At 40.5% G+C, this 25,417-nt stretch overlaps 1 protein-coding gene across 6 annotated transcripts in view; it reads left to right on the forward strand.

The window, feature by feature from the left end:
- LOC149462921 (uncharacterized) overlaps window positions 1–25,417 on the forward strand; it is a 383,187-nt gene that overhangs the window by 114,552 nt on the left and 243,218 nt on the right. For 5 of the 6 annotated variants that reach the window (XR_016312557.1, XM_089676272.1, XM_089676270.1 and 2 more), the window contains one exon: window positions 21,678–21,803. Coding sequence is in view for 5 of the 6 variants with exons in the window: in XM_089676272.1 (XP_089532398.1) it covers window positions 21,678–21,803 (126 nt within the window). In the remaining variant the exon portion in view is untranslated. Of the gene's footprint in view, window positions 1–21,677; window positions 22,250–25,417 lie in introns of those variants that run through there. The other variant, XM_089676268.1, reaches the window with a different exon arrangement.

Consider the following 25,417-nt stretch of genomic DNA (forward strand, 5'->3'; position numbering starts at 1 on the left):
CTGTTTACATCTGTTTTTTGTCCGTTTCATTTTTTCTTACACAAATAAAATAGGGTTTTCTTCCGTTCAAACAGAGGATGGTAACGGATACGGACATTAACGGATGTAAACAGATGATCATCAGTTTACATCCGCTAGTCCATACACATACATGGGTGTCCGTTTTTCATCCGTAAACGGACAGATGAAAAACGGACATATGGAACGCCTGTGTGAAAGAGGCCCAAGTAAATAAACCCCACAATATAATGCAAGTCAGGAGAAATGTGATCTATACAAGGATGGATAAATCTCATAGCTGCTCCACATTCATTTCAAAATTGGTGCCAACGTATAAAGGCTGATTTATTAAGGAAGTTGAGGAGAATTGTCGCTGAAAAGATGTGAGAATAATCAGTTCAATTATTCAGTCATGTGAAAAGTGTCTGCACATAATTGGGTATTCACAGTGAATAGGAATTTTCTTTTTATATGACTGGATAATGGACTCCCGTGCCCCGTGACACGCAGGGAAGAAGTCCCTGCACTTCTTCTGAAAACGCAGCCCGCACAGAAACTCGGTTCCCATTACGTTTGCGTTTTCCAGTTCCTCTGGGCGGGTGGTGCGGCTGCACGGATTTTTGTGCGGACCCGCACATATGTGAATCTAGCCTTAGAAGCGGATTGGTTACTATGCACAGCTGCACCAGATTCTGTGTGCTTCAGCTTTATTACCACCCCCCCCCCCTTAGTTTGCAAAGCTTGCAATAAGAATATGCATACAAGGATACGTTCCCGTAGGAATCCTGAGCACTACCTACATGCTTGTAATGGTCTAATTTAAATCCCAGAAAAAGATATACAGTCAGATAGACTTTGTACTGACTTTACCTGACCTTAGCCTTTACAACAGCCAAACATGGTGCCTAAATGCTGTATGCGTGCAGTTCATTAATTGTAAGCTCCCAGGATCAGGCCCTCCTAACCCTCTTGTATTGTACTGTATTGTTGCTGTATTGTCTCCTATTATATCGTAAAGTGCTGAGCAAACTGTTGGCGCTATATAAATCCTGTATAATAATATAAAAAAAATTAAGCAGCAGAGTTAATACCAGTGCACTTTTCAAAGTAATAGACCTAGTCAGACACACCGTATCCCCTTCTCTTCAATAGAAGTCTATGTGAGGACATTTGTTCTGAGAGGTGTGGTTTGTACTCGGCTCTGCCAGTACAGACTGCTGCAGTGTGAATGCTAGAATACTATTCTAATTCTGAATCTATTCTAATAAACACTGAGAAAAATTGTATTTTGAACAAAAATTAGTCACAAGCCATATAATTTGAAGGCACAAGACCATTAAGAGATAAAACTATGTGACTTTTCAGTTTGGCTTTAAGACAGTCCTTTCTATGCTAGGAGATAGAGATGGGTGGTATTTCTCAGAGTTGTTCAGCTGTCTTTAATCTGGTGTCTCCTGCTCTCTAATGATGGCTGTTAGGCTTCGTAAACTCTTGCAGTTGGTGAACAGTTTGGCTACGTTCACACTAGCCTTGCTTTTAAACGGCAGAGAGGCGTTTGGGAAGCGTTTTTACTGCTTCCCAAATGCCTCTGCCAATTCTGCACATTACAGCACATGGTGCTGTTCTAACAGGAGCGTTTGACGCAAATGCGTTGCGTCGCGGCAAAACGGACGCCTCTGGTCGAGTCAGGAGGCGTTGAAGCCTGCTATTCTAGTCTATGGTGCCGCTCCGCAAACGCGCGGCTGGCGTTTGCGGTGTGGTTGCGGGGCGTTTGCGGAGCGGTAACACCATTCAAACTGCATTATAGGCATTTGTGGGGCATTTTTAACGCTCGGCAAACACCTAGAAACCGCGCATGCAGTGTTTGCGGAGTGTTAAAAAACGCTCCGCAAACGTCAGACCAACGCTTGCCAAACGCTATAGGGGCGTTTGGCAAGCGTTGGTAAAACAGCCAAGTGTGAACGAGCCCTTAAACAGGTAGCTCAGCCACTTTTTCACCACCCCTCTTAAGCTGCAAGGGTGTACAGGGATGTATGCAAAGCCTCTCGGGCATGGCAAAAGCTATACCCCACATCATATTCAGTGAGCAGTGCCAGGACTGAACACCATTTAAATGAATGGGGCTATGCTACAACCACCCAGAAACCACACACATACCTCACAATGCTTGCAATTGAGGCACTGTGGCATGCCATTTAGGCCTCTTTCTCATGGATTCAGAAATGCAGCAAAATGACAACGGCAGGTTAAATGGTTTTATCTTTAAAGTGTTACTAAACCCAGGACTCTGCATTCACTATATATGGTCTCCCAGGCAGCAATTGCAATTGGCTGCTGGAGATTACAGCATACTATTACAGCTCACTGACTGGTTGGTAGAGGTTACAGCATACATTACGACTCAGTGATTAGTTGAAAGAGGTGCTGTAACCTCTAGCAATCAAAAAGTATTGGTAATGATGTGCAACAACCAATAGCAACCAATCAGTGAGCAGTAATAATGTGTAGTATCCTCTAGCAACCAGTGAGCAGTAATGATGTGCAGTAACCTCTAGAAACCAATCAGTGAACAGTAGTGATCTGCTGTAATCTCTAGCAACCAATCAGTGAGCAATAATTATGTGTAGTAACCCCTGGCAACCAGTGAGCAGTAATGATGTGCAAGAACATCTAGTAGCCAATCAGTGAGCGGTATTGATGTAGAACAGGCTGAATGCTGAGCCTACTCAGTGACCACAGTTACAGGCAGAACTTTCATGCATGCCCATGTTTACCTCCCCAGTGGACAGCATTCAGCAGAGATGGAGATGATGGTGGCTGGAACATCAGGGGGGTCATGATGTACAAATGAATGCTGCCAATATTTAAATATGAATGTCCCTCCACTATTTACATATCAATGCCACTGGCCTGCCTCTATTTACATATGAATGCTGACAAGGTCTGCATGTGAGTCATGGCATTAGTACAGAGCTGGACAGCATAAGTGACAGCACTTCACACTGAGATATTGGGACACAGCATGGGACATGGGAATGTAAACTGGGACAGTTGGCAAGTATGGGGCAGTTGCTTTGGGCCCCACAGCAATGACTGGGCCCAGGGCAGCTGCCTCTTTTGCCCCTCCTTAAAGAGAGCCCTGGATATATAACTTTTCTCATCAGAAGTTAGAGCAGTCTTGTGAATTCTATCAGTGTCAAGCCCAGCACTAGCTAAAGCTTGTAGGAGGAGTTTTATTTCTGCTCTAGGAGGATGCAATTCCCCTGACCTCTGTCGGGACAGTGCTGATTGGCCCTGTGCTCATCGCATGCACTCTCCCAAGAGAAAAAAAACTTCTCTAGCAATACACACCAAACTGAGCATGTACAAAATGCCTATGGTTCTGTCTGTCTTATCAGGAGATAGGATTGAAAAAGGAGAGGAACAGAGAAGTCAGGATCAAATGGCCTTTTTACACAATGCAGAAGACTAACCCCTTAGGTTCCACAGTGAGCATAACAATCATGCTTTACTGCAAACACAGGCTGATTTTACTGTTGTGGGTTTAGTAACACTTTAACCCATGTTTAAGATACATTTTACAAGTGTTATGTTACCTTAATAAACACCACTGTCCTAACACCACCTCTAGTTTTCAGGTTTTGTCACAAGGGAAAGTGAATGCTTTACTAAATGATTCCAAAACGTGCACTGTGAAAACCACGTTTATATTGCTTTGGCATTGCATACAGTACTGGGACAAGGTTGTCCAGTGCCCAGGGCAAGGATCCAGAATTTCACCCCCCTCCCCCACAGTTAATACATACCGTAGAATGGATGTACCACCCTGCATCTATTCTTTGCCCCCTTGTTTCTCTGCTCCCAAGGCAGTTGTCCCTCCTGCCCACCCCTTGTCCCAGCCTTGATTGCATGTTTTGAAACATTGCAATTGATTTCAGTGGAAGCTGTAGGTTGCTGCAAAGACTAGAGAACATGATATGCTGTAAAATTCTTGATGCAAAACAAAGTGAAGCAATGCTAACATGTAGGTACAGTGGATATAAAAATTCTACACACCCCTGTTAATATGTCAGGTTTCTGTGATGTAAAAAAATGAGACAAAGATAAATAATTTCAGAACTTTTTCCACCTTTAATGTGATCTATAAATTGTACATGTCATTTGAACAACAAACTGAAATCTTTTAGGTGGAGGAAAGCAAAAATAAAAAACTAAAATAATATGGTTGCAGAAGTATGCACACCCTTAAACTAATGCTTTGTTGAAGCACCTTTTGATTTAATTACAGTACTCAGTCTTCTTGGGTATGAGTATCAGCATGGCAAACCTTGACTTGGCAATATTTGGTCACTCTTCCTTGCAAAAACACTCCAAATCTGTCAGATTGCGAGGGCATCTCCTGTGCACAGCCCTCTTCAGATAACCCCACAGATTTTCCATTGGATTCAGGTCTGGGCTCTGGCTGTGCCTTTCCAAAACTTTAATCTTCTTCCGGTCCTTTGTTGATTTGGATGTATGCTTTGGGTCGTTGTCATACTGAAAGATGAAGTTCCTCTTCATGTTCAGCTTTCTAGCAGAAGCCTGAAGGTTTTATGCCAATATTGACTGGTATTTGGAACTGTTCATAATTCCCTCTACCTTGACTAAGACCCCAGTTCCAGCTGAAGAAAAACAGCCCCAAAGCATGATGCTGCCACCACCATGCTTCACTGTGGGTATGGTGTTCTTTTGGTGATGTGCAGTGTTGTTTTTGCGGCAAACATATCTTTTGGAATTTATGGCCAAAAAGTTCAAATTTGGTTTCATCAGACCATAACACATGCTTTTGGGAGACTTCAGATGTGTTTTTCCAAAATTTATCCGGGATTGAATGTTTTTCTTCGTAAGAAAAGAATTCCGTCTTGCCACTCTACCTCATAGCCCAGACATATGAAGAATACGGGAGATTGTTGTCACATGTACCACACAGCCAGTACTTGCCAGATATTCCTGCAGCTCCTTTAATGTTGCTGTATGCCTCTTGGCAGCCTCCCAGACCAGTTTTCTTCTCGTCTTTTTATCAATTTTGGAGGGATGTCCAGTTCTTGCTAATGTCAGTGTTGCGCCATATTTTCTCCACTTGATGATGATTGTCTTCACTGTGTCCCATGGTATATCTAATGCCTTGGAAATTCTTTTTTACCCTTCTCCTGATTGACATCTTTTAACAGTGAGATCTCTCTGATGCTTTGGAAGCTCTCTGCGGTCCATTTTGCTGTAGGATGCGACTAAGAAAATGTCAGGAAAGACCTACTAGAACAGCTGAACTTTATTTGAGGTTAATCAGAGGTGCTTTAAATGATGGCAGGTGTGTACTGGCTCCTTTTTGACATGATTTTGAATGTGATTGCATAATTCTCAACACAGCTACATCCCCAGTTATAAGAGGGTGTGCACACTTATGCAACCACTATATTTTAGTTTTTTATGTTTACTTCCCCCCCCCCCCCCCCCCCCGAAAAGATTTCAGTTTGTTTTTCAATTGAGTTGTACACTTTATAGGTCACATTAAAGGAGGAAAAAGTTCTGAAATTATTTATCTTTTTCAAATTTTTTTACATCACAGAAACCTGGCATTTTAACAGGCGTGTGTAGACTTTTTATATCCACTGTATATACTTTTCAATTTGCCTGCCATTGTTATAATTACCTAGCATGTTGGCAAGCAGTATTTAAGCCTTAAAATGTGGATAAAATGCTTATTTCTGCACCATCTAGTTGAGGCCCATGTGAAAAGAGGTCGAAAGAGGGGTTGAAAGAGGAGTTGAGGAGGTGACATATCACCTCCTGATTCCCTGTGAAACACCTCTGAAAAGTGTGGATTGCTTTTAGAGGTGCAGCAATGTTTGCTGCACGTCTAAATGTAACCTCATGGTGCTCTTTTTTCAAGCTGACCATTTGCTTGCTGTAATTTGTAAATATGAGATGTTCATATGTTTTTATGGTTACTCAGTTGAAAACAATATTTTTAAGGCCCCTTGCCCATGGGCAATGCATCCCTTGCAGATCTGTTGCAGGCAGCCTGTCAAAGTCTATGACAGGCTGTAGCCTCTGAACCAAGTTGAACCGACCTCTGTACCAAGTGGTACTGGTGTTTCGGGACCTGTGCTTTCAGGGACATGCTTTTCTTGGTGTCCAATTGTTCTGCTCTCTCTACTGAATCATAGGTATAATCTGGGTGATGGAAAGTATAAGGATCATTGATTAGCTACCAACTGTCCCTAATTTAAAGGACTGTCCCTCTTTTGGGACCAAATCCCTCTGTCCCTTTTTCTTCCTCAGTTGTTTTTGGTGTGATGTGAAAACTATCGTAACTACCAAAAGTGTTATATTATGCTTTAATCCAACCTCCTAATCATTGCATATCTTTTAAAGCAACTGTAAAAAAAAACAAAAAAAAAATTTTTTTCAAATAATAGTGAAAAAAAACACTTGTGGGTTTACCCAACCATTTTTTGTGTATCAGTTCTTCATGGCCTGCCTGTGGGCATGGGGTAAGGGAATGTTCTTTTCCTAACCCGCATGGAAGAGAAATATATTTCCAATATATGTAGAACAAAAATGATATATGTGACATATATTTACAGTATATTGGTCTATGCTAGTATATTTTAACATGTGTTGTAAAAAATTTTAATTTAACCACTTGCCTACCAGGCACTTATACCCCCTTCCTTACCAGGCCAATTTTCAGCTTTCAGCGCTGCCGCACTTTGATTGACAATTGCGCGGTCATGCAACATTGTACCCATATGAAATTTTGATCATTTTTTTCTCACAAATAGAGCTTTCTTTTGGTGGTATTTAATCGCCACTGGGCGCTTTACTTTTTGCGCTATAAATTAAAAAAAGTGCAAAAAATTTAAAAAAAAAAAAAAAGTTTATTTGTTTCTTTTATAAAATTTTTCAAACAGGTATTTTTTCTCCTTCACTGATTTGCGTTGATGAGGCGGCACTGATGGGCACTGATAGGCGGCACTGATGGGCACTGATAGGCAGCACTAAAGGGCACTGATAGGCAGTACTAATGAGGTGGCACGGATAGGCGGCACTGATAGACAGCACTAATTAGGGGTCACAGATAGGCGGCACTGATATGCAGCACTGATAGGCGGCACTGATAGGTGACACTGATGATGGGTACTGATAGACGGCTCTGACTGGCATCACTTCTGGGCACTGACTGGCGGCACTGACTGGCACAACCCCTGGGCACTGACTGGTGGCACTGACTGGCAGCACTGCTGGGCTGCACTGGTGGGTGGCACTGGTGGGCAGCACTGGTGGGTGGGCACAGGTGGGTGGCACTGGTGGGCACAGGTGGGTGGGCACAGGTGGGTGGCACTGCTGGGCACATGTAGGTGGCACTTCTGGGCACAGGTAGGTGGCACTGCAGAGTGGCACAGGTGGGTGCACTGCTGGGCACAGGTGGGGGCACTGCTGGGCACAGGTGGGGGCACTGCTGGGAATGGGTGGGCGGGGCTAGTGGGCGCACTGCTGGGCGGAACTTGCGGGTGTCACTGCTGGGCACCGATCATCAGGGCACTGATCATCAGTGCCCTGATGATCGGTGCCGATCCCCGCTCTGACAACTGCCGGTTCTCGGCAGTACTTTCCTCACGATCTGACAGCGTGAGGAAAGTGCAGCCGAGAACCGGCACTTGCATTTCCCTGTGATCAGCGTGTCATTGGACACCGCTGATCACGTGGTAAAAGGCCGGTGGGATCGGCCTTTCACCACATCACGTGATCAGCTGTGTCCGTAGGACACAGCGATCACGGAGATCGCCGGGTGCGCGCCCCCTGGGGCGCGCAGGAGAGCGCGTTCTGGGAGGACGTCATATGACGTCCACTCAGAACTGGCCGGCCGCGGTGAAGCCGACATTCGGCTATGCGCGGTCGGCAAGAGGTTAAATATATTTTCTAAAAGCATATATTTTAAAAAATCTTTTTTAAATATATTCTTCAGATTTTTTTAACATATAAAAAAGTCATTTTAACATATATTTTTACATATATTTGTAAATGCATTCCAAAAATGTAGATTTGTAAATGTATTTTCAAAGACATATATTTGAAAATTGTATTTTTCATATATTTTTAATATTAAAAAAACGTATTTCAACATACAGTATATATATATATATATATACAGTGGGGATTGAAAGTTTGGGCACCCCAGCTAAAAATTTGTATTAATGTGCATAAAAAAGCCAAGGAAAGATAGAAAAATCTCCAAAAGGCATCAAATTACAGATTAGACATTCTTATAATATGTCAACAAAAGTTAGATTTTATTTCCATCATTTACACTTTCAAAATAACAGAAAACAAAAAAATGGCATCTGCAAAAGTTTGGGCACCCTGCAGAGTTAATATCTTGTACTGCCCCCTTGGCAAGTATCACAGCTTGTAAACGCTTTTTGTAGCCAGCCAAGAGTCTTTCAATTCTTGTTTGAGGTATCTTTGCCCATTCTTCCTTACAAAAGTCTTCCAGTTCTTTGAGATTTCTGGGCTGTCTGTCCCGCACTGCTCTTTTAAGGTCTATCCATAGATTTTCAATTATGTTGAGGTCAGGAGATTGTGAAGGCCATGGCAAAACCTTCAGTTTACGCCTCTTGATGTAATCCCCCGTGGATTTCGAGGTGTGTTTAGGATCATTATCCATTTGTAGAAGCCATCCTCTCTTTAACTTCAGCTTTTTCACAGATGGCATCAAGTTACCATCCAAAATTTGCTGAAATTTTATTGAATCCATTTTTCCTTCTACTCGTGAGATGTTCCCTGTGCCACTGGCTGCAACACAACCCCAAAGCATGATTGATCCAACCCCATGCTTAACAGTTGGACAGAGGTTCTTTTCATTAAATTCTGTGCCCCTTCTTCTCCAAATGTACCTTTGCTCATTCCGGCCAAAAAGTTCCGTTTTAACCTCATCGGTCCATAGAACTTGTTTCCAAAATGCATCAGGCTTGTCTATATGTTCATTTGCAAAGTTCAAACGATGATTTTTGTGGTGAGGACGTAGAAGAGATTTTCTTCTGATGACTCTTCCATGAAGACCATATTTGTACAAGTATCTCTTTATAGTGGAATAGTGTACCACAACTCCAGTGTCTGCCAGATCTTTCTGGAGGGATCGTGCAGTCAAACGTGGGTTTTGAATTGTTTTTCTCACAATCCTGCGAGCTGTTCTGTCTGATATTTTTCTTGGTCTTCCAGATCTTGCTTTAACTTCCACTGTTCCTGATGACTGCCATTTCTTAATTACATTCCGAACAGAGGATATTGACATCTGAAAACGCTTTGCTATCTTCTTATAGCCTTCTCCAGCTTTGTGAGCGTTAACTATTTTCAGTTTCAGTTTTCTAGACAACTGCTTAGAAGAACCCATGGTGCTGATTGTTGGGGCAAGGTCAGATGAGTCTGGGCATTTAAAACCTTTGAGATTGACATCACCTGGTCTTCCCAGACGATGATTGAGAACAATCCATGACACTGGCAGGTCTCAGCTTGGCAAAGGGGGCAGTGCATGCTATAAATTCTGCAGGGTGCCCAAACTTTTGCAGACGCCATTTTTTTGATTTCTGTTATTTTGAAAGTGCAAATGATGGAAATAAAATCTAACTTTTGTTGACATATTATAAGAATGTCTAATCTGTAATTTGATTCCTTTTGGAGATTTTTCCATCTTTCCTTGGCTTCTTTATGCACATTAATACAAATTTTTAGCTGGGGTGCCCAAACTTTCGATCCCCACTGTATATATATGTATATATATATATATTGAAATAGATTTTTGAAATATATCAAATACGACCACAATTGTAGAATTTCAAATATATGTCAATATATTTGGGAAGAATATTTTAAAAATATATTTAAAATATATTTTTCTTCCACATGGGACATATTGTACATTTTGCCAAAATGTTTCCCTCTTTGTTATCTCAGAAAGTTGGGAGGTATATCATTGTTCTAGACAGACAGAGGTCCTGCAATACTGTCTCCCTGCTAGGGTGTCTGACAGTAATAAAAAGCCAGTAAGTGATACAATCTGTTGATTTCCACCAAAGTGAGAGACAGTGTATCTTTGAACTCTGGGCTTATCCTTTAGATAAACAAATTCCCATTTCAAACTTACTAAGAACACCAGGTAGCAAACAGGCATACAATGCCACCCACTCTTTGAGATATTCACATATTTTAGGATATACAGGGCATCTAGAAAGTATTTAAAGCGCTTCACTTTTGCCACATTTTGTTATGTTACAGCCTTATTCCAAAATGGATTAAATTAATATATTTGAAATTTGAAGTGTCATGTCTGGAGGAAACCAGGCACTGCTCACCACCTGGCCAATACCATCCCTACAGTGAAGCATGGTGGTGGCAGCATCATGCTGTGGGGATGTTTTTCAGCAGCAGGAACTGGGAGACTAGTCAGGATCGAAGGAAAGATGAATGCAGCAATGTACAGAGACATCCTTGATGAAAACCTGTTCCAGAGCGCTCTGGATCTTAAACTGGGGTGACGGTTCATCTTTCAACAGGACAACGACCCTCAGCACACAGCCCATATAACAAAGGAGTGGCTACGGGCCAACTATGTGAATGTCCTGGAGTGGCCAGCCAAAGCTCAGACTTGAACCGGATTGAACATCTCTGGAGAGATCTGAAAATAGCTGTGCACCAACGCTCCCCATCCAACCTGATGGAGCTTGAGAGGTACTGCAAAGAAGAATGGGAGAAATTGCCCAAAAATAAGTGTGCCAAGCTTGTAGCATCATATTCAAAATGACTTTAGGCTGTATTTGGTGCTAAAGGTGCTTCAACAAAGTATTGAGCAAAGGCTATGATTACTTATGTACATGTGTTTTTTTTTCGTTTTTTTTTTTTATATTGTAAATTTGTATTGACGGCCAGTGCCCTTTTTTTAAAAAAAAAAAAAAAAAAACAGAACATAGTTACAACAACAACACTTTAAGTGTAAATGTTGCAATGAGAGCATTGATATAAAAGAAAACAGAATCAGGAGAAATATGAACAGAAATAAACAGCATGATAATCTGCACAGTTGAAAGAACATAAATCTACATAAACCTGCACATCATTGGATGACATTATTTATCAAAGGCATGTTACCTGGAAAAGTGTCTGGACTAAATAAGGGGGGGGGGGTGGAAGAGGGGGGGGGGAGGAAGGAAGTCTACCAAAGGGAGAATGATCCCATAAATCCCAAATAGAGTGAAAGTGACCTGAGTGTTCACCCACTAGAGCTGTAAGATATTCAATTTCCCTGATTTCAGAGATCGCTCTTAAAAGATGATTTAGCGCACGAACATCTACTGATGTCCAGAGTCGTGGTATCACACCATCAAAATATGCACTCCAACCCTTTAGATCGCTTGGGGAGGCCCCTAAAGGGTAATCCCAAAAGATAGTGTAGTGGGTCCAGGGGTAGGATAACACTGAGTACTTGTTCCAATACCTTTCTGACCATAGCCCAATAACCCGAAATCTGTGGACAAAACCAAAAAATGTGTGCCAAGGTACCTACTCCTCCTATGCATCTCCAACACTTGTCAGACAGATTTGGGTTAATCGCATGTAGCACTACAGGGGTCTTGTACCAGTCCATCAATATTTTATATAGGTTTTCTTTATATACAACACAACGAGAGGTCTTAGCAACAGAAGCCCATATCACTTGCCAACACTTCAAAGAAATTGAGCATTGGAGTTCATCCTCCCATCTCTTCATATAACGGTGAGGCGACTCAACAAGAGAGTCCTTATTGTGAAGCAGTTTATAGAGAGAGGTCGTTTTTTATTTTTAATAAACTGCAAAGATTTAAAAACAAACTTCTTTCACTTTGTCATTATGGGGTATTGTTTGTAGAATGTTGAGGAAAAAAATGAATTTAATCCATTTTGGAATAAGACTGTAACATAACAAAAGGTGGCAAAAGTTAAGCGCTGTGAATACTTTCTGGATGCACTGTATATGCTTCGCAGATGCAAATAACCTCTGTGACATCAATTAGTAGGAAAAAAAAAGTTGTTCCTTACATGAATACAGAATTTCCAAGCACAAATCCTGAACAGAAAGAATTACATTTGGGGCTTATTCCCTCCCAGACTGCTGGTCTGTGAGCATTTGCAGTTTGCTGGGATGAAGCTTTGATGTGATTGTCAGTTCACCTGAAGGTTTCTGAATTTGTTTAAGCAAATTCTCCCAGCAAAAATCAGCAGTGTAGGAAAATCTGTTCTGACAGTGTTTAGTTAAAGGATGCCTGGGTAGCGTGTGAGTGCTGAAGCAGCCCCAGGGAACTTTGCAAAAAAGGTGTATGCAAATCAACTTCTAAAAAAGCCAATGTATCCAACATTTGGTGATAATGTTTAGTTAGGAAAGCGGTGTGCTGAACACAGGGCAACAACATGCTACAACAGAAACATTCCAGCCCCAACCAGCTTTATCAAGTCAGGGTCCATAAAAATAATCTGCATTTGTTTCCTGACATTCTTGGAAAAGGATTGAACGCACATTTACAACGTGAAAGTGCAGATGGCTTCTGCATATTGTTTATTAATAAGTAGAAAGTTGAGTATTACGGCTCAGACATTAAGAAGGAACTTCACTCTTGTTTAACTACCGGGCACTTTTACCCCCTTTATGCCCAGGCCAATTTTCACCTTTCAGCACTGTTGTAATAATTGCGCGGTCATGCAACACTGTACCCATATGAAATTTTTATCATTTTTTTCACACAAATTATTATTATACAGTATTTATATAGCGCCAACAGTTTGCTCAGCGCTGTACATTATAATGGGAGACAGTACAAGAGACAGTACAGTAACAATACAATACACGAGGGGTTCGAGGGCCCTGCTCCTTGAAGCTTACAGTCTAGAAGGGAGGGGAGAGTTGTACAGGAGGAAATAGCTGTGGGAGATGGACTGGTGGGAAGAGTGGAGGAGATCAGCACTTAGGTGAGTGCGGGGTAGGCTTCTCTGAAAAGGTGGGTTTTCAGGGTAAGCCTAAAGGTGAGGAGGGAAGGTGACAGTGTGATGGATTGGGGTAGTGAGTTCCAGAGGATGGGGGAAGCCCTGGAGAAGTCCTGGAGATGAGCATGGGAGGAGGAGACCAGGGAACTGGAGAGTAGGAGGTCTTGTGAGGAGCGGAGAGTGCGTTTTGGGTGGTAGATGGATATCAGGTCGGTGATGTAGTTTGGGGCAGTGTTATGAACAGCTTTGTACGTCAATGTTAGTCATTTGAATTTTATGCGTTGGGCAATCGGAAGCCAGTGGAGGGATTGGCAGAGAGGGGTGGCAGATACGGAGCGGTTGGTAAGGTGGATGAGTCTGGCCGCACACAAATAGAGAATTCTTTTGGTTGTATTTGATCACCATCACGAAAAAAGAACAAAAACTTTGAAAAAAAAAATTTTTTTTCTTCATTTCTGTTATAACATTTTGCAAACAAATAATCTTTCTACACAAATGTAAGCCAAATGTATTGTGCTGCCTGTCTTTGGTGAAAATAACCCAGATCAGTGTTTATTATTTAGTTGGTAGGAAAGTTATAGACTCCACAAACTATGGTATATATCTAACAATTGATAAATCCTGATGTACTGACTGCTGATCTTATTTCTTGAGGCCCAAAAACACCAGGACAGTACAAATATCCCCAAAATGACCACTTTTCAGAAAATAGACAGCCTGAGGTATTTAGTAAAGGCATGGTAATTTTTTTTAAATTGTCATTTTTTGTCATACTTTTGCGGAAAATTAAAGCGGAGCTCCACCCAAAAAGGGAAGTTCCGCTTTAAAGACTGGTCCCCCGCTCCCCGTTAAGGATTGGCACCTTTGGGGGTGGGGGAGGAGCGGGTACCCGAATGTGACAAGTACCACTCCCACTTCTGCCCGAAGTGTAAGGTGTCCTCCCTCCCTCCCTGTAGTCTTTTGGGACACGTGACAGGTCCCAGAAGACTACAGGACCATTCATGAAGCGCAGCACTACTCGCGCATGCGCAGTGGGTATCCAGCTGTGAAGCTGCAAGCTGTCACAGCCGGGTGCCCACACTGAAGATGCTGGCACTCAGGGAGAGAAGATGGCTGGTAAAATGGGCTGCAGGGGACACACCGCGGGACCTAGGGACCTGAGTGTGTGTTTACAGTTTTTGTAGCTGCTGAGTTTTATTTTCTTGACAGCATGAGTGGAACTCCGCTTTAAGAAATGAAAATAACATTTTAACATTTTTTTTTTAAATATTTTTTTTTCTACTCCTGTGACCAGAGCAATACAATGTTACCATAGTAACATTGTATTACTCTGGGCAAGTGGTCAGGATTTTTTTTTTTTTTTACACTTATCAACAAATTAAACTGGTATAAGCAAACATTTTTACTGAATGAAACTGATTCATTCAGTAGTTTTTGCTGTGATCAGCTGTGATTGGCCATAGCTGATTACATGCTACAGATGGGCTGTGATTGGCCCAGTCTGTACATGTGTTCACTGTGACCAATCACAGCTTCCAGCACAGTTGTAAGCAGTAAATGACATGAAAGGAAGCCATTCATTGTTTACAACTGTCATTTGATCTGCTGTGATTGGTCACACCGATCATGTGACACTGGCAGCAGGCTGGTGTAGTGATCTGTCATCGTCCGTGTCCCGTGGACACAGCTGGTGACAGATCCTGCCAGAGCGTGGCCCGTGGCCGAGCAGGAACCTTATTATCCTGGGAGGACGTCAAAAGCTGGAAAAACTCCCATCCAATATTCAAATAAGGGATATAAAACAAAAGCAACTCATAGTGACGTCACCATGTTCTGGAGGGACGGCGGCCATATTTTTGGTTTGAAACATTTCACATTCACTGCTGGTTTTTTTAATGCTTGTTGTACGTGGATTCTTTATTAAATTTGTCAAAACTTTACTGAAATACCCCACTATGAGTTGCTTTTGTTTTATATCCCTTATTTGAATATTGGATGGGAGTTTTTCCAGCTTTTGAAGATCTTTAAAGAGGAGGAGTATTTATCACCTTAAGGAGGATTCTTAGTGGAAAATACCTGCCTCATTGATTCCTTATGTACTGCGCACATTGGCCGATATTATATGGTCTGAACGTTCGGTGATGGGCTTATTTATTCAGGTGTTTGGTGACAGTTTATGGCACCATAATCTTCTCCTGCAACCTGTCTCATTCACTTGAGGATTTATTTGAGCTTTTATATTGACATTTTTATGCATTATTGATTAGTGCTGCATTTTGTTATTCAGTACATGTTGTCACCCTAGGACAAAAAGGGGTGTATTTATAAAAGATTTGCATAGCAATTCAAAAGTGCACATGCATTTGTTTTGTAGGAATGGGACCACCCCCCCCCAATACCCCCTCCCAAATGTTCTATTCTAAATGCTATTTTCTCTGCTGGTTGAATGTTTTCGTTTGATTTATAATGGGAACGACTGCATTTAGCCACTAGACGATGCTATGTATCAGTAATAAATAGACCGCAAAGTATGTTACTGCAGGACCACCAGGGTAAAATATAGGAAAGTATAGGGCAAAAGCCTGAAAAGGGGCCAACAAGCAGAAATATTTTACATTTTAGTTCTTTGAGGCTTGTGTACACGCGTGGCTATTCATAGATTGTGGACTTTTGCTTCCTTGAAAAATGCTTACAAGGAAAGAATAATGTGATTTCAGTGAGTACATATTTTGAATTATTTCAAAGTATTTACCTTCAAGTAACCCTAATGTGAATTTATCATTCTTGCTACGTCATGTTTTTGTTATTGGCTTCAACTTGTACTGCAACAGCAGAACTGCTTGGTCAAAAACACTTTTCAGAACACACCAACAGCTTGCTGACTGCACTGTGAACCAGCAACAGCTCAGTGATTTGGTGATTACTCTCTCTCTGGGTCTGATGGCTGCAGGGGAAGCTAATATGAACAGATATACTTAATAAAACTGCGTTTAACAACTTCCATACAAGGCACTTTTACCCCCTTCCTCCCCAGGCTGATTTTCAGGTTTCAGCGCTCTCACACTTTGAATGACAATTGCGCGATCATACAACACTGTACCCAAACTAAAATTTTATCATTTTCTTTACACAACTAGAGCTTTCTTTTGGTGGTATTTAATCATCACTGTGGTTTTAATTTTTTGCTAAATTAACAATAAAAGACTGAAAATGTTGAAAAATGTTATAAAAGTTTGCAAATAAATAATTGTTCTTCATAAATTTAGGCCAAGATGTATTCTGCTACATGTCTTTGGTGAAAATAACCCAAATCAGTGTTTATTATTTAGTCTGTAGGAAAGTTATAGAGTTCACAAACTATGGAATATATCTGAAAATTGATCAATCCTGAAGTACTGACAGCCAATCTAATTTCTTGAGGTCCAAGAATGTCAGAACAGTACAGATATCCCCCAAATGACTCCTTTTTGCAAAGTAGACAGTCCGACATATTTCATAACAGGCAAGGTGAGTTTTTTGAAGTTGTAATTTTTTTGTCATATTTTCTTGGAAAATGAAGAAATTGAAAAAATTATTTTCACTATTTTTTTTTTACATACTGTCACCAGTGCAGTACAGCGTCATCATATAACTAGCATGGCAGTGATCAGGGACACTGACTGGTGACAGTACAAAAAAAATGTATAATTTTTTTTAAATTATTTTTTATTACATTTTTTTCTCAGATTTTCTTTTCATATTGCACTATGACCAAAGTATTATAATGTTACCATAGTAACATTGTACTACTTTGGGGAAGTGATCAGTATTTTTTTTTTACACAATTTGCTTATTGCAAAGAATTACTTTGCTATAAGCAAGCATTTGCCTGAATGAAATTGATTCATTTAGGGGTTTTTTTGTGATTAGACTGTGATTTGGCCATGGCTAATCATGACACAGCTGGTCTGTGATTGGCCTAACTTGTGCATGTGATCGCTGTGACCATTCAGCTCCTTGAGCTATAATACTGTCAGGAGCTCGTTGACGAATAGCTGGCCATGAAGACCCTGATGCGCTGCGCCTGGGAGTGGGCTGGAGGCAGAGGTGGAGAAGACTGGCTCCGGTGCTGTTTGGATATAGACAGGGAGAAGAGGAGCGGTGGGAACAAGCTCGGGAAGTGGCGGCGGGGGAAGAAGGTGACTCACCGGCCCAGCAGCAGTGAAGAGGTCGCAACTAGGTGGGTCTTCCCAGTCCCGTCCACAGCTTCAGCAGCCTCCCGGAAGAAGTGGGGTATGAAAGACGTCAGTTTGTGATTAAATCTGATTTTGCCACAAAAGCCTCCTTGGGTTAATCAACAGCCTACTGTTTCGATTTCTCCATACAAAAGAAATTTTTGCTTTGCTTATAATGAAACACAGTGTAAATGGGCGTCTTCATGTAAGTATAAGCACGAATGCTCCCATTGTTCAGGAACTCACCCTGTGATCAAATGTTTTAGATGGCATAATTCTATGCAACAAAATTCAAGAGAAAATTATTCCAAAAGCCCACACTCGAGTGAATTTGGCAAACATGCAACAGTGGTTGGAGCTTTACCCAAACAGGTAAATTCCTAACAGAAAGTTTTACCAATGGTTTCACTTTATCCGTATTTTCTGGAGTTGGTTGCGTAATGGTTAATACCTTAAAATCAGTAGATAGCTTTTTTATATTGTGTTGGAGAAGTTGGATAAAGATATTAGGGAAGGCGGCATTTCGGGTCCTTTCCATACCCCCACTTTTAAAAATTTCTATATATCTCCGTTAGGTATCGTTCCAAAGAAAGAGCCTAATACATATCGTTTAATTCACCATTTGTCATTTCCTAGTGGGTCATCTCTAAATGATGAAATAAACGAAGAGTTGTCATCTGTTACTTATAGCTCTTTTGAAGAAACCATTTATAAGATCAGACAATTTGGAAGGGGAGCCTTGCTGGCAAAAGCAGATATAAAGTCTGCATTTCGTTTGCTACCAATTTCTCCCAATTCTTTCAACTCTTTAGGAATTCAGTTTAATGGTCAGTTTTATTTCGACAAATGCCTGCCAATGGGTTTTTCGATATTGTGTGCTTATTTTGAGTCATTTTCTCATTTTTTACATTGGGTAGTTGCATTTGAATCAGGTGGTGATAGAATTGTACATTATCTTGATGATTTCTTATCCATAGGCCTGCCTAATTCACCCGAGTGTGGTAATATATTGCAACTATTCAGCCTTATCAGCCAGCACTTTGGCGTTCCGTTAGCAAATAAGAAAACAGTTTTTCCTACAACATCTATTGATTTTTTTAGGCATAAATATCAACACGATGTTATGGAATTTAAATTGCCACAGGCAAAACTTGATAAATTATCATCCCTTATAATGTCCTTCTTACTTCGTAAGAAGGTTTTGTTAAAAGAAATTCAGTCCCTTCTGGGTTTATTGGCATTTGCATCTAGAGTCGTGCCTATTGGCAGAATTTTTTCTCGTCATATATATTTGGCTATCTCGGGATTCAAATCCCCCTTTTCACATATTCGTTTAACCGCTGATTTGAAAGAAGATCTGTTGGTTTGGTCTCAGTTTCTGGAAAACTTTAATGGTAAGTCGTTCTTTCAAGATTATTTTGTTTTTGCTCCAGATTTCCACTTATTTACAGATGCTGCTGGTTCCAAAGGGTTTGCTGCAATATGGAGAACACATTGGTGTTGCGGGGAATGGTCTTCAAAGTGGATGGCAAATAAAGCAACTAAGAATATAGTTTTATTATAATTATTTCCGCTAGTGGTTGCCTTGGAAATTTTGGGAGAACAATTTAAAAATAAAAGAATTTTAATACAGTCGAATAATAAAGGAGTGCTTTATGCAATAAACTGCCTTTCATCAAAATCTATTTATGTTATAAAGTTCCTTAGACATCTAGTTTTGTTATGCTTACAACTTAATATATGGGTAAAAGCAAAATACATTGAAGGAAAAGAGAATAAAATTGCATATTCTCCATTTCTGATGTCAAGATTTCGTCAGCTGTTGCCCAAAGCAGACAGAGAAGAAATTGCATGCCCAGAACACCTATGTAAATTGATTTGACAGTCATGATTGATTCTGTTAAGAATTCATTAGCAAACAATACATGGACCAATTATACGGTCGCATGGAAAAATGGAAGGATTTCAGCTCGGAATTTGGTTTTGCTTTTGATGCTCCTAATGAATCTGCAGTTTTATGTGACCTTATGCAGCTAGAGTATTCTTATAGTCATATCAAGAAAATGTTGGAGGGTGTTTCTTTTTTCTTGAAGATTAACAATCAGCCCCCTTGTACCAGTTACTTTATGGTTCAGCAGGCTCTCAAGCGTCATAGAAATTGTCATATGTGCTCAGATAATAGAAGACCTATCTCTATTCAAAACTTAGAAAATATCTGCCTTGCTACTTCTTCTGTTTGTTTTTCTGATTTCGAATAGATTTTATTTAAGGTCGCCTTTGTCCTAGTTTTCTTTGGTGCTCTACACACATTCAAAGTTTTTGCCTCGTAATTTTAAAAATAAATTTATTAACGGAGGCCTTAATTTTGAACAAGTTTTATTATCAGATATCAGATAATGGAGTCCATATATTTATTTCCAAATCAAAAACAGACCAAACTGGTATAGGATGTTGGATTAGCTTACATAATTGTGGCAATCCAATTATTTGTCCTTTAATTGCTGTTCGGCAGTATCTATATTTAAGGTCAGTTGGTTCTGGTCCTTTTTTCATTCATGCTAATTATTCTCCCCTTACAAGACATCAATTTTGTTTCCATCTTTAAGAAATATCTTTTTCAAGCAGGGTTAAGTCACTATAAATGTATCCCCCATTCATTTAGGATAGGATAGGATACTGATAGGATGTATCCCCCATTCATTTAGGATAGGTGCAGCTACTGAGGTTGCAAGAATGGGCCTGGGTGATACCATTATTAAAAAACTTGATAAAGATATAGGAAAACCCCCTAGACCAGTGGTGGGCAACCTTTTTTTTCAACTGAGCCAAATCTCGCCAAAACCACGATTGAAATTTATTTTGAGAGCCACATTTTTAAAACTGAAAATACATAGGATGGTACACTGTTTTTAGTTTCAATAAGTTTTTATAGTAATTCATCCCCCATAGTAATTCATCCCCCATATAGTAATTAATCCCCCATATAGTAATTCATCCCCCATAGTAATTCATCCCGCATATAGTAATTCATCCCCCATATAGTAATTCATAACCCATAGTAATTCATCCCCCCTATAGTAATTCATCCCCCCTATAGTAATTCATCCCCCATATAGTAATTCATCCCCCCTATAGTAATTCATCCCCCATAGTAATTCATCCCCCATATTAATTCATCCCTCATATAGTAGTAGTAAGTAAGTAGCAAGTAGTAAGCCAAGTCCCCCCTGTGTCAATTCACTTACCTTTGCTCCGCGCGTTCCTCTCGCCGTGTTCCCGCGCCGTTCCGGTCTTCAGGGTGGACTGTGAGAGGAGCCTAGCTCCTCTCACGTTCGTCACGCTGCCCCGCCTACACACATCCTGACAGCCAATCACTGGCTATCAGGATGTGAGTGGCAGCGAGACTGGCCAATCATTGCATTTGAACGCGCTGCCCTGGCTGTTTTTTTTTTGGATCACGCTACAGAGTCCCTGCCGCCCGAGAGGAGGAAGGGGAGCGGGCGCCCGGCACACAAGAGCCGCATTAAAGCGTGTAAAGAGCCGCATGTGGCTCGCGAGCCGCGGCTTGCCGACCACTGCCCTAGACTAAATGGGACTTTGAAGGTATCATACATAAAATTGAAATTGTGACATCTTTATTTTATCAAAATTTCCATAAAATGTATGGCATAACACACCATATTACAAAACAATCACGTTATACATAATATCATATATATTATTTATTATTATGTAAATCCTTTTTTTGTAGTGATCTGGGTGGGCCCTGTGTTCCATCTTGATGGGATCCTTAGGTGCCCAGTGCTCGCAGGTGCCCTGGTCGGGAGGTGCTGAGATTTTGGAGTCTTTTTTTAATACGATTGAAAACTCATACACATTTTGATCTTCTCATATTGTGAGTATACCTATACATTTGGAACCATGTAGACACTTTATTTGGTTGTATACAGTATGTAATAAATAATTGTATTTTCAGTCTGACAGACTATATCACCCTTACGCAGAGTGCCTGCTATCCCTGAGGAAGGAGTTATATTATTCTGAAACGTGTCGGATGTTTGCAGAATCATCTCTGTAACTAATCAGTACCATTGTTTAACAATTGCATGACATCCTTTTATGGTGATATGATATTATGTATATCGTGATTGTTTTGTAATATGGTGTGTTATGCCATAAATTTTATGGAAAGTGTGATAAAATAAAGATGTCACAATTTCAATTTTATGTATGATGCCTTCAAAGTCCCATTTAGTCTAAGGGGTTTTCCTGCATCTTTATCCAGTTGTATAGGGATGGTGGCAATTTATCAGGAATTTTCTTTTCTTTCTCTCATTATTAAGAAACTTGCTAGATGGGACTCTAGCTGTTTTCAGTTATACATTCGACCTGATCTTTCTGTTTGAATTCTAGGTACTAAAAGATGCGTTTGGATCATTGGACACTCTTTTGTTTTTTTAGCAAAGAAAAGAGCTGCTCAACGTTGCTATTCCACAAATATGTCCATGGATCCTTCATGTTTTCAAGTTTACTGGAAAGGTGAGAGAGGCCTACAGTGGGCTAACTTATTCTTTCATCTTTGTAGGTTGTTTAATATTTGGCCTAATCCGGATATCTTAATATTTCATCTGGGGGGAAATGATATAGGTAAGGTAAAAACACTGGAGTTGTTGATGAAGAGAGATATGCACCGTTTGAAATTACCATTCCCGAATACAACTATTATTTTTTCTGAGGTTATTCCACGCCTGCTGTGGCTGGTATGTCCTCAATTTAAACCTTTAGAAAAAGTTAGGAAAAGGATAAACAGGGCTATGGAAAAATTCATGCCGCTAATTAATGGTTGTTCTTACCGCCATGTAGATCTGGAAGGAGGTTTTATTGGTTTTTATGGATCTGATCAGATTCATTTATCAGACATTGGCCTAGATATATTTAACTTAGGTTTGCAAAATTGCATTAAATTGGCTGCGCTTTTGGGGTAGGTCGGTCTTTAAAGCCCGGCTTGTGGGGCTTGTTGTTTTATGCTATTTAATTGACGCTTGAGTCCTTAATGACTGAGCTATTCTTGATCATTTAAGTTTATTTTATTACATTTGAATAAATTATATGAGTTATTTATTATTATTTATTTAATTTTCAATTCATACCAATAAAAGTTCAGCGGCCAATTGTATGCCAATTATAGTGTCTGTGTCTTTCTTTATCAATCATTAGCCGCTTGGCCTATAGCCGTTTGGCGGCTGCAAAAATGCTTCAGCTTTCCGGGTGCACGCCATTTGGCGTGCTCCCGCACATGCGCAGTTCGCGTGGTTGCAGAGCCGCCAGCGGCGCGATCTGTCACCGGCCGTGTACCTCGGACACGGCCGATGACAGATCTGAGTACCGGCCTCCGTTGCCGGTACCATGTGACCTGCTGTGACCAATCACAGCAGGTCACATGACAGTTGTATACAATGGATGGCTTCATTCATGCCATCCATTGTGTACTAGTGCCTAGCTGTGAATGGTCACAGCAGGTCACATGCACATGTCATGTGATTAGCTGTGGTCAAATCACAGATAAGCACAAAAAAAAAAAAAAAACCTGAATGAATCGATTTCATTCAGGTAAATGCTTGCTTATAGCAAAGTAATTCTACTCTGCAAAAATGGGTCATTTGGGGGATATCTGTACTATTTTGACATTCTTGGACCTCAAGAAATTAGATTGGCTGTCAGTACTTCAGGACTGATCAATATTCAGATCTATCCCATAGTTTGTGAACTCTATAACTTTCCTACAAACTAAAAAATACATCCTAATTTGGGTTATTTTCACCAAAGACCTGTAGTAGAATACATCTTGGCCTACATTTATGAAGAACAATTATTTATTTGTAAACTTTTATAACAGAAACAAAGAAAAACGTGTTTTTTCTTTCAAAATTTTTGTTTTTTTTTGTTAATTTAGCAAAAAATAAAAACCCCAGCGGTGATTAAATACCACCAAAAGAAAGCTCTAGCTGTGTGAAGAAAATGATAACATTTTAGTTTGGGTACAATGTTGTATGACTGTGCAATTGTCATTCAAAGTGTGAGAGTGCTGAAACCTGAAAAATGGCCTGGGCAGGAAGGGGTAAAATTGCCCGGTATTGAAATGGTTAAGTTACATAGTGGTATTCGGGGAAGGAATTAGTATGGCCATGGCAATTAGTATGGTTAAAAGTGGGCAAACAATTAATGTCCACTTTCATGGGCATGCGCCTGTCGCTCCCTCTTGATATTTAATAATTTTAAACTGTATTTTTATTTACCGCAGGTGACGCTTTAAGAGGTGTATGGCCCTTTATGAAAGTCATAGGTAGTTTGGGTGGGAAAGCAGTGCCCCACTTGACCTTTTAGAAAGTTCTGGATCCCTAGGGAATATTTATTAATAAACAGCGGTCTCCTGAGGCAGTTTGCCAGTTGGTCGGCGTCGTCCAACGAGCTCCCCACCCTCCCTTTCCCCTAGTCGCTGGCACTTTATGTGGTTTGTCATCCTTTAATAAAGGGAGACTTGCTGTTTTATGCTATTTAATTGACGCTTGATTCCTTAATGACTGAGCTATTCTTGATTATTTAAGTTTCTTTTATTACATTTGAGTAAATGATATGATATGAGTTATTTATTATTATTTATTTCATTTTCAATTTATACCAATAAAAGCGCCACGGCCAATTTTATGCCAGTTATAGTGTGTGTCTTTCTTTATTAAGTTACATAGTGGTATTCGGGGAGGGAATTAGTACGGCCTGCATTTCCATGGTGTTAGAATCCATTCATAAGCAAGTGTATTACCTACATGTGTGCAAAAGTGTGAATGCATATAACTGCATTAATTGGTGTACGTTCAAATCAGCCTGGAGTTCACCTTTAAAGTATACTGTATGTGAACAATTTAGAACCCCAGCACATACTACTGGAAGCGTCCACTTTATACCAGTAGTTGCCAAACTGCAGCCCGGGGGCCAGATGGAGCCCTTTTTGCGTGCGTTTATCTGGCCCTCGCAAGCAATAGCGTGGCATAGTTTCTCCCACTGACATCGGCAATGGGGCACTATTTTTCCAATTGAAACCAATGATGGGCCACTATTCCCACCATCGATACTAATGATGGGGCACTATTTCTCTCATTGATACCAATTATGGGGCACTATTCCTCCCATTGATACTAACGATGGGGCACTATTTTTACCATTGATACCAATGATGGGGCACTATTACTCCCCCTAATACCAATAATGGGGCACTATTCCCCTCATTGATACTAATGATGGGGCACTATTTCTCCTGTTGATACCAATTATGGAACACTATTCCTATCATTGATACCAATGATGGGGCACAATTTCTCCCATTGATTCCAATGATGGGACACTGTTACTCCCCCTAATACCAATAATGGGGCACTATTCCCCTCATTGATACTAATGTTGGGGCACTATTTCTCCTGTTGATACCAATTATGGGACACTATTCCTATCATTGATACCAATGATGGGGCACTATTTCTCCCATTGATACCAATGATGGGACACTGTTACTCCCCTTAATACCAATGATGGGGCACTATTCCCCCCATTGATACTAAAGATGGGGCACTATTCCTTTCATTGATACTAATGATGGGGCACTATTTCTCCCATTGATACCAATTATGTGGCACTATTTCTCCCTTTGATACCAATGATGGGACACTGTTACTCCCCTAATACCAATGATGGGGCACTATTCCCCCCATTGATACTAAAGATGGGGCACTATTTCTCCTGTTGATACCAATTATGGGACACTATTCCTTTCATTGATACCAATGATGGGGCACTATTTCTCCCATTGATACCAATGATGGGACACTGTTACTCCCCTTAATACCAATGATGGGGCACTATTCCCCCCATTGATACTAAAGATGGGGCACTATTCCTTTCATTGATACTAATGATGGGGCACTATTTCTCCCATTGATACCAATTATGTGGCACTATTTCTCCTGTTGATACCAATGATGGGACACTGTTACTCCCCTAATACCAATGATGGGGCACTATTCCCCCCATTGATACTAAAGATGGGGCACTATTTCTCCTGTTGATACCAATTATGGGGCACTATTTCTCCTGTTGATACC

The sequence above is a fragment of the Staurois parvus genome, unplaced genomic scaffold (genome assembly GCF_062004578.1).
Source record: "Staurois parvus isolate SC_StPar_1 unplaced genomic scaffold, SC_StPar_1.0 ptg000165l, whole genome shotgun sequence".
In the NCBI taxonomy this organism is placed as follows: domain Eukaryota; kingdom Metazoa; phylum Chordata; class Amphibia; order Anura; family Ranidae; genus Staurois; species Staurois parvus.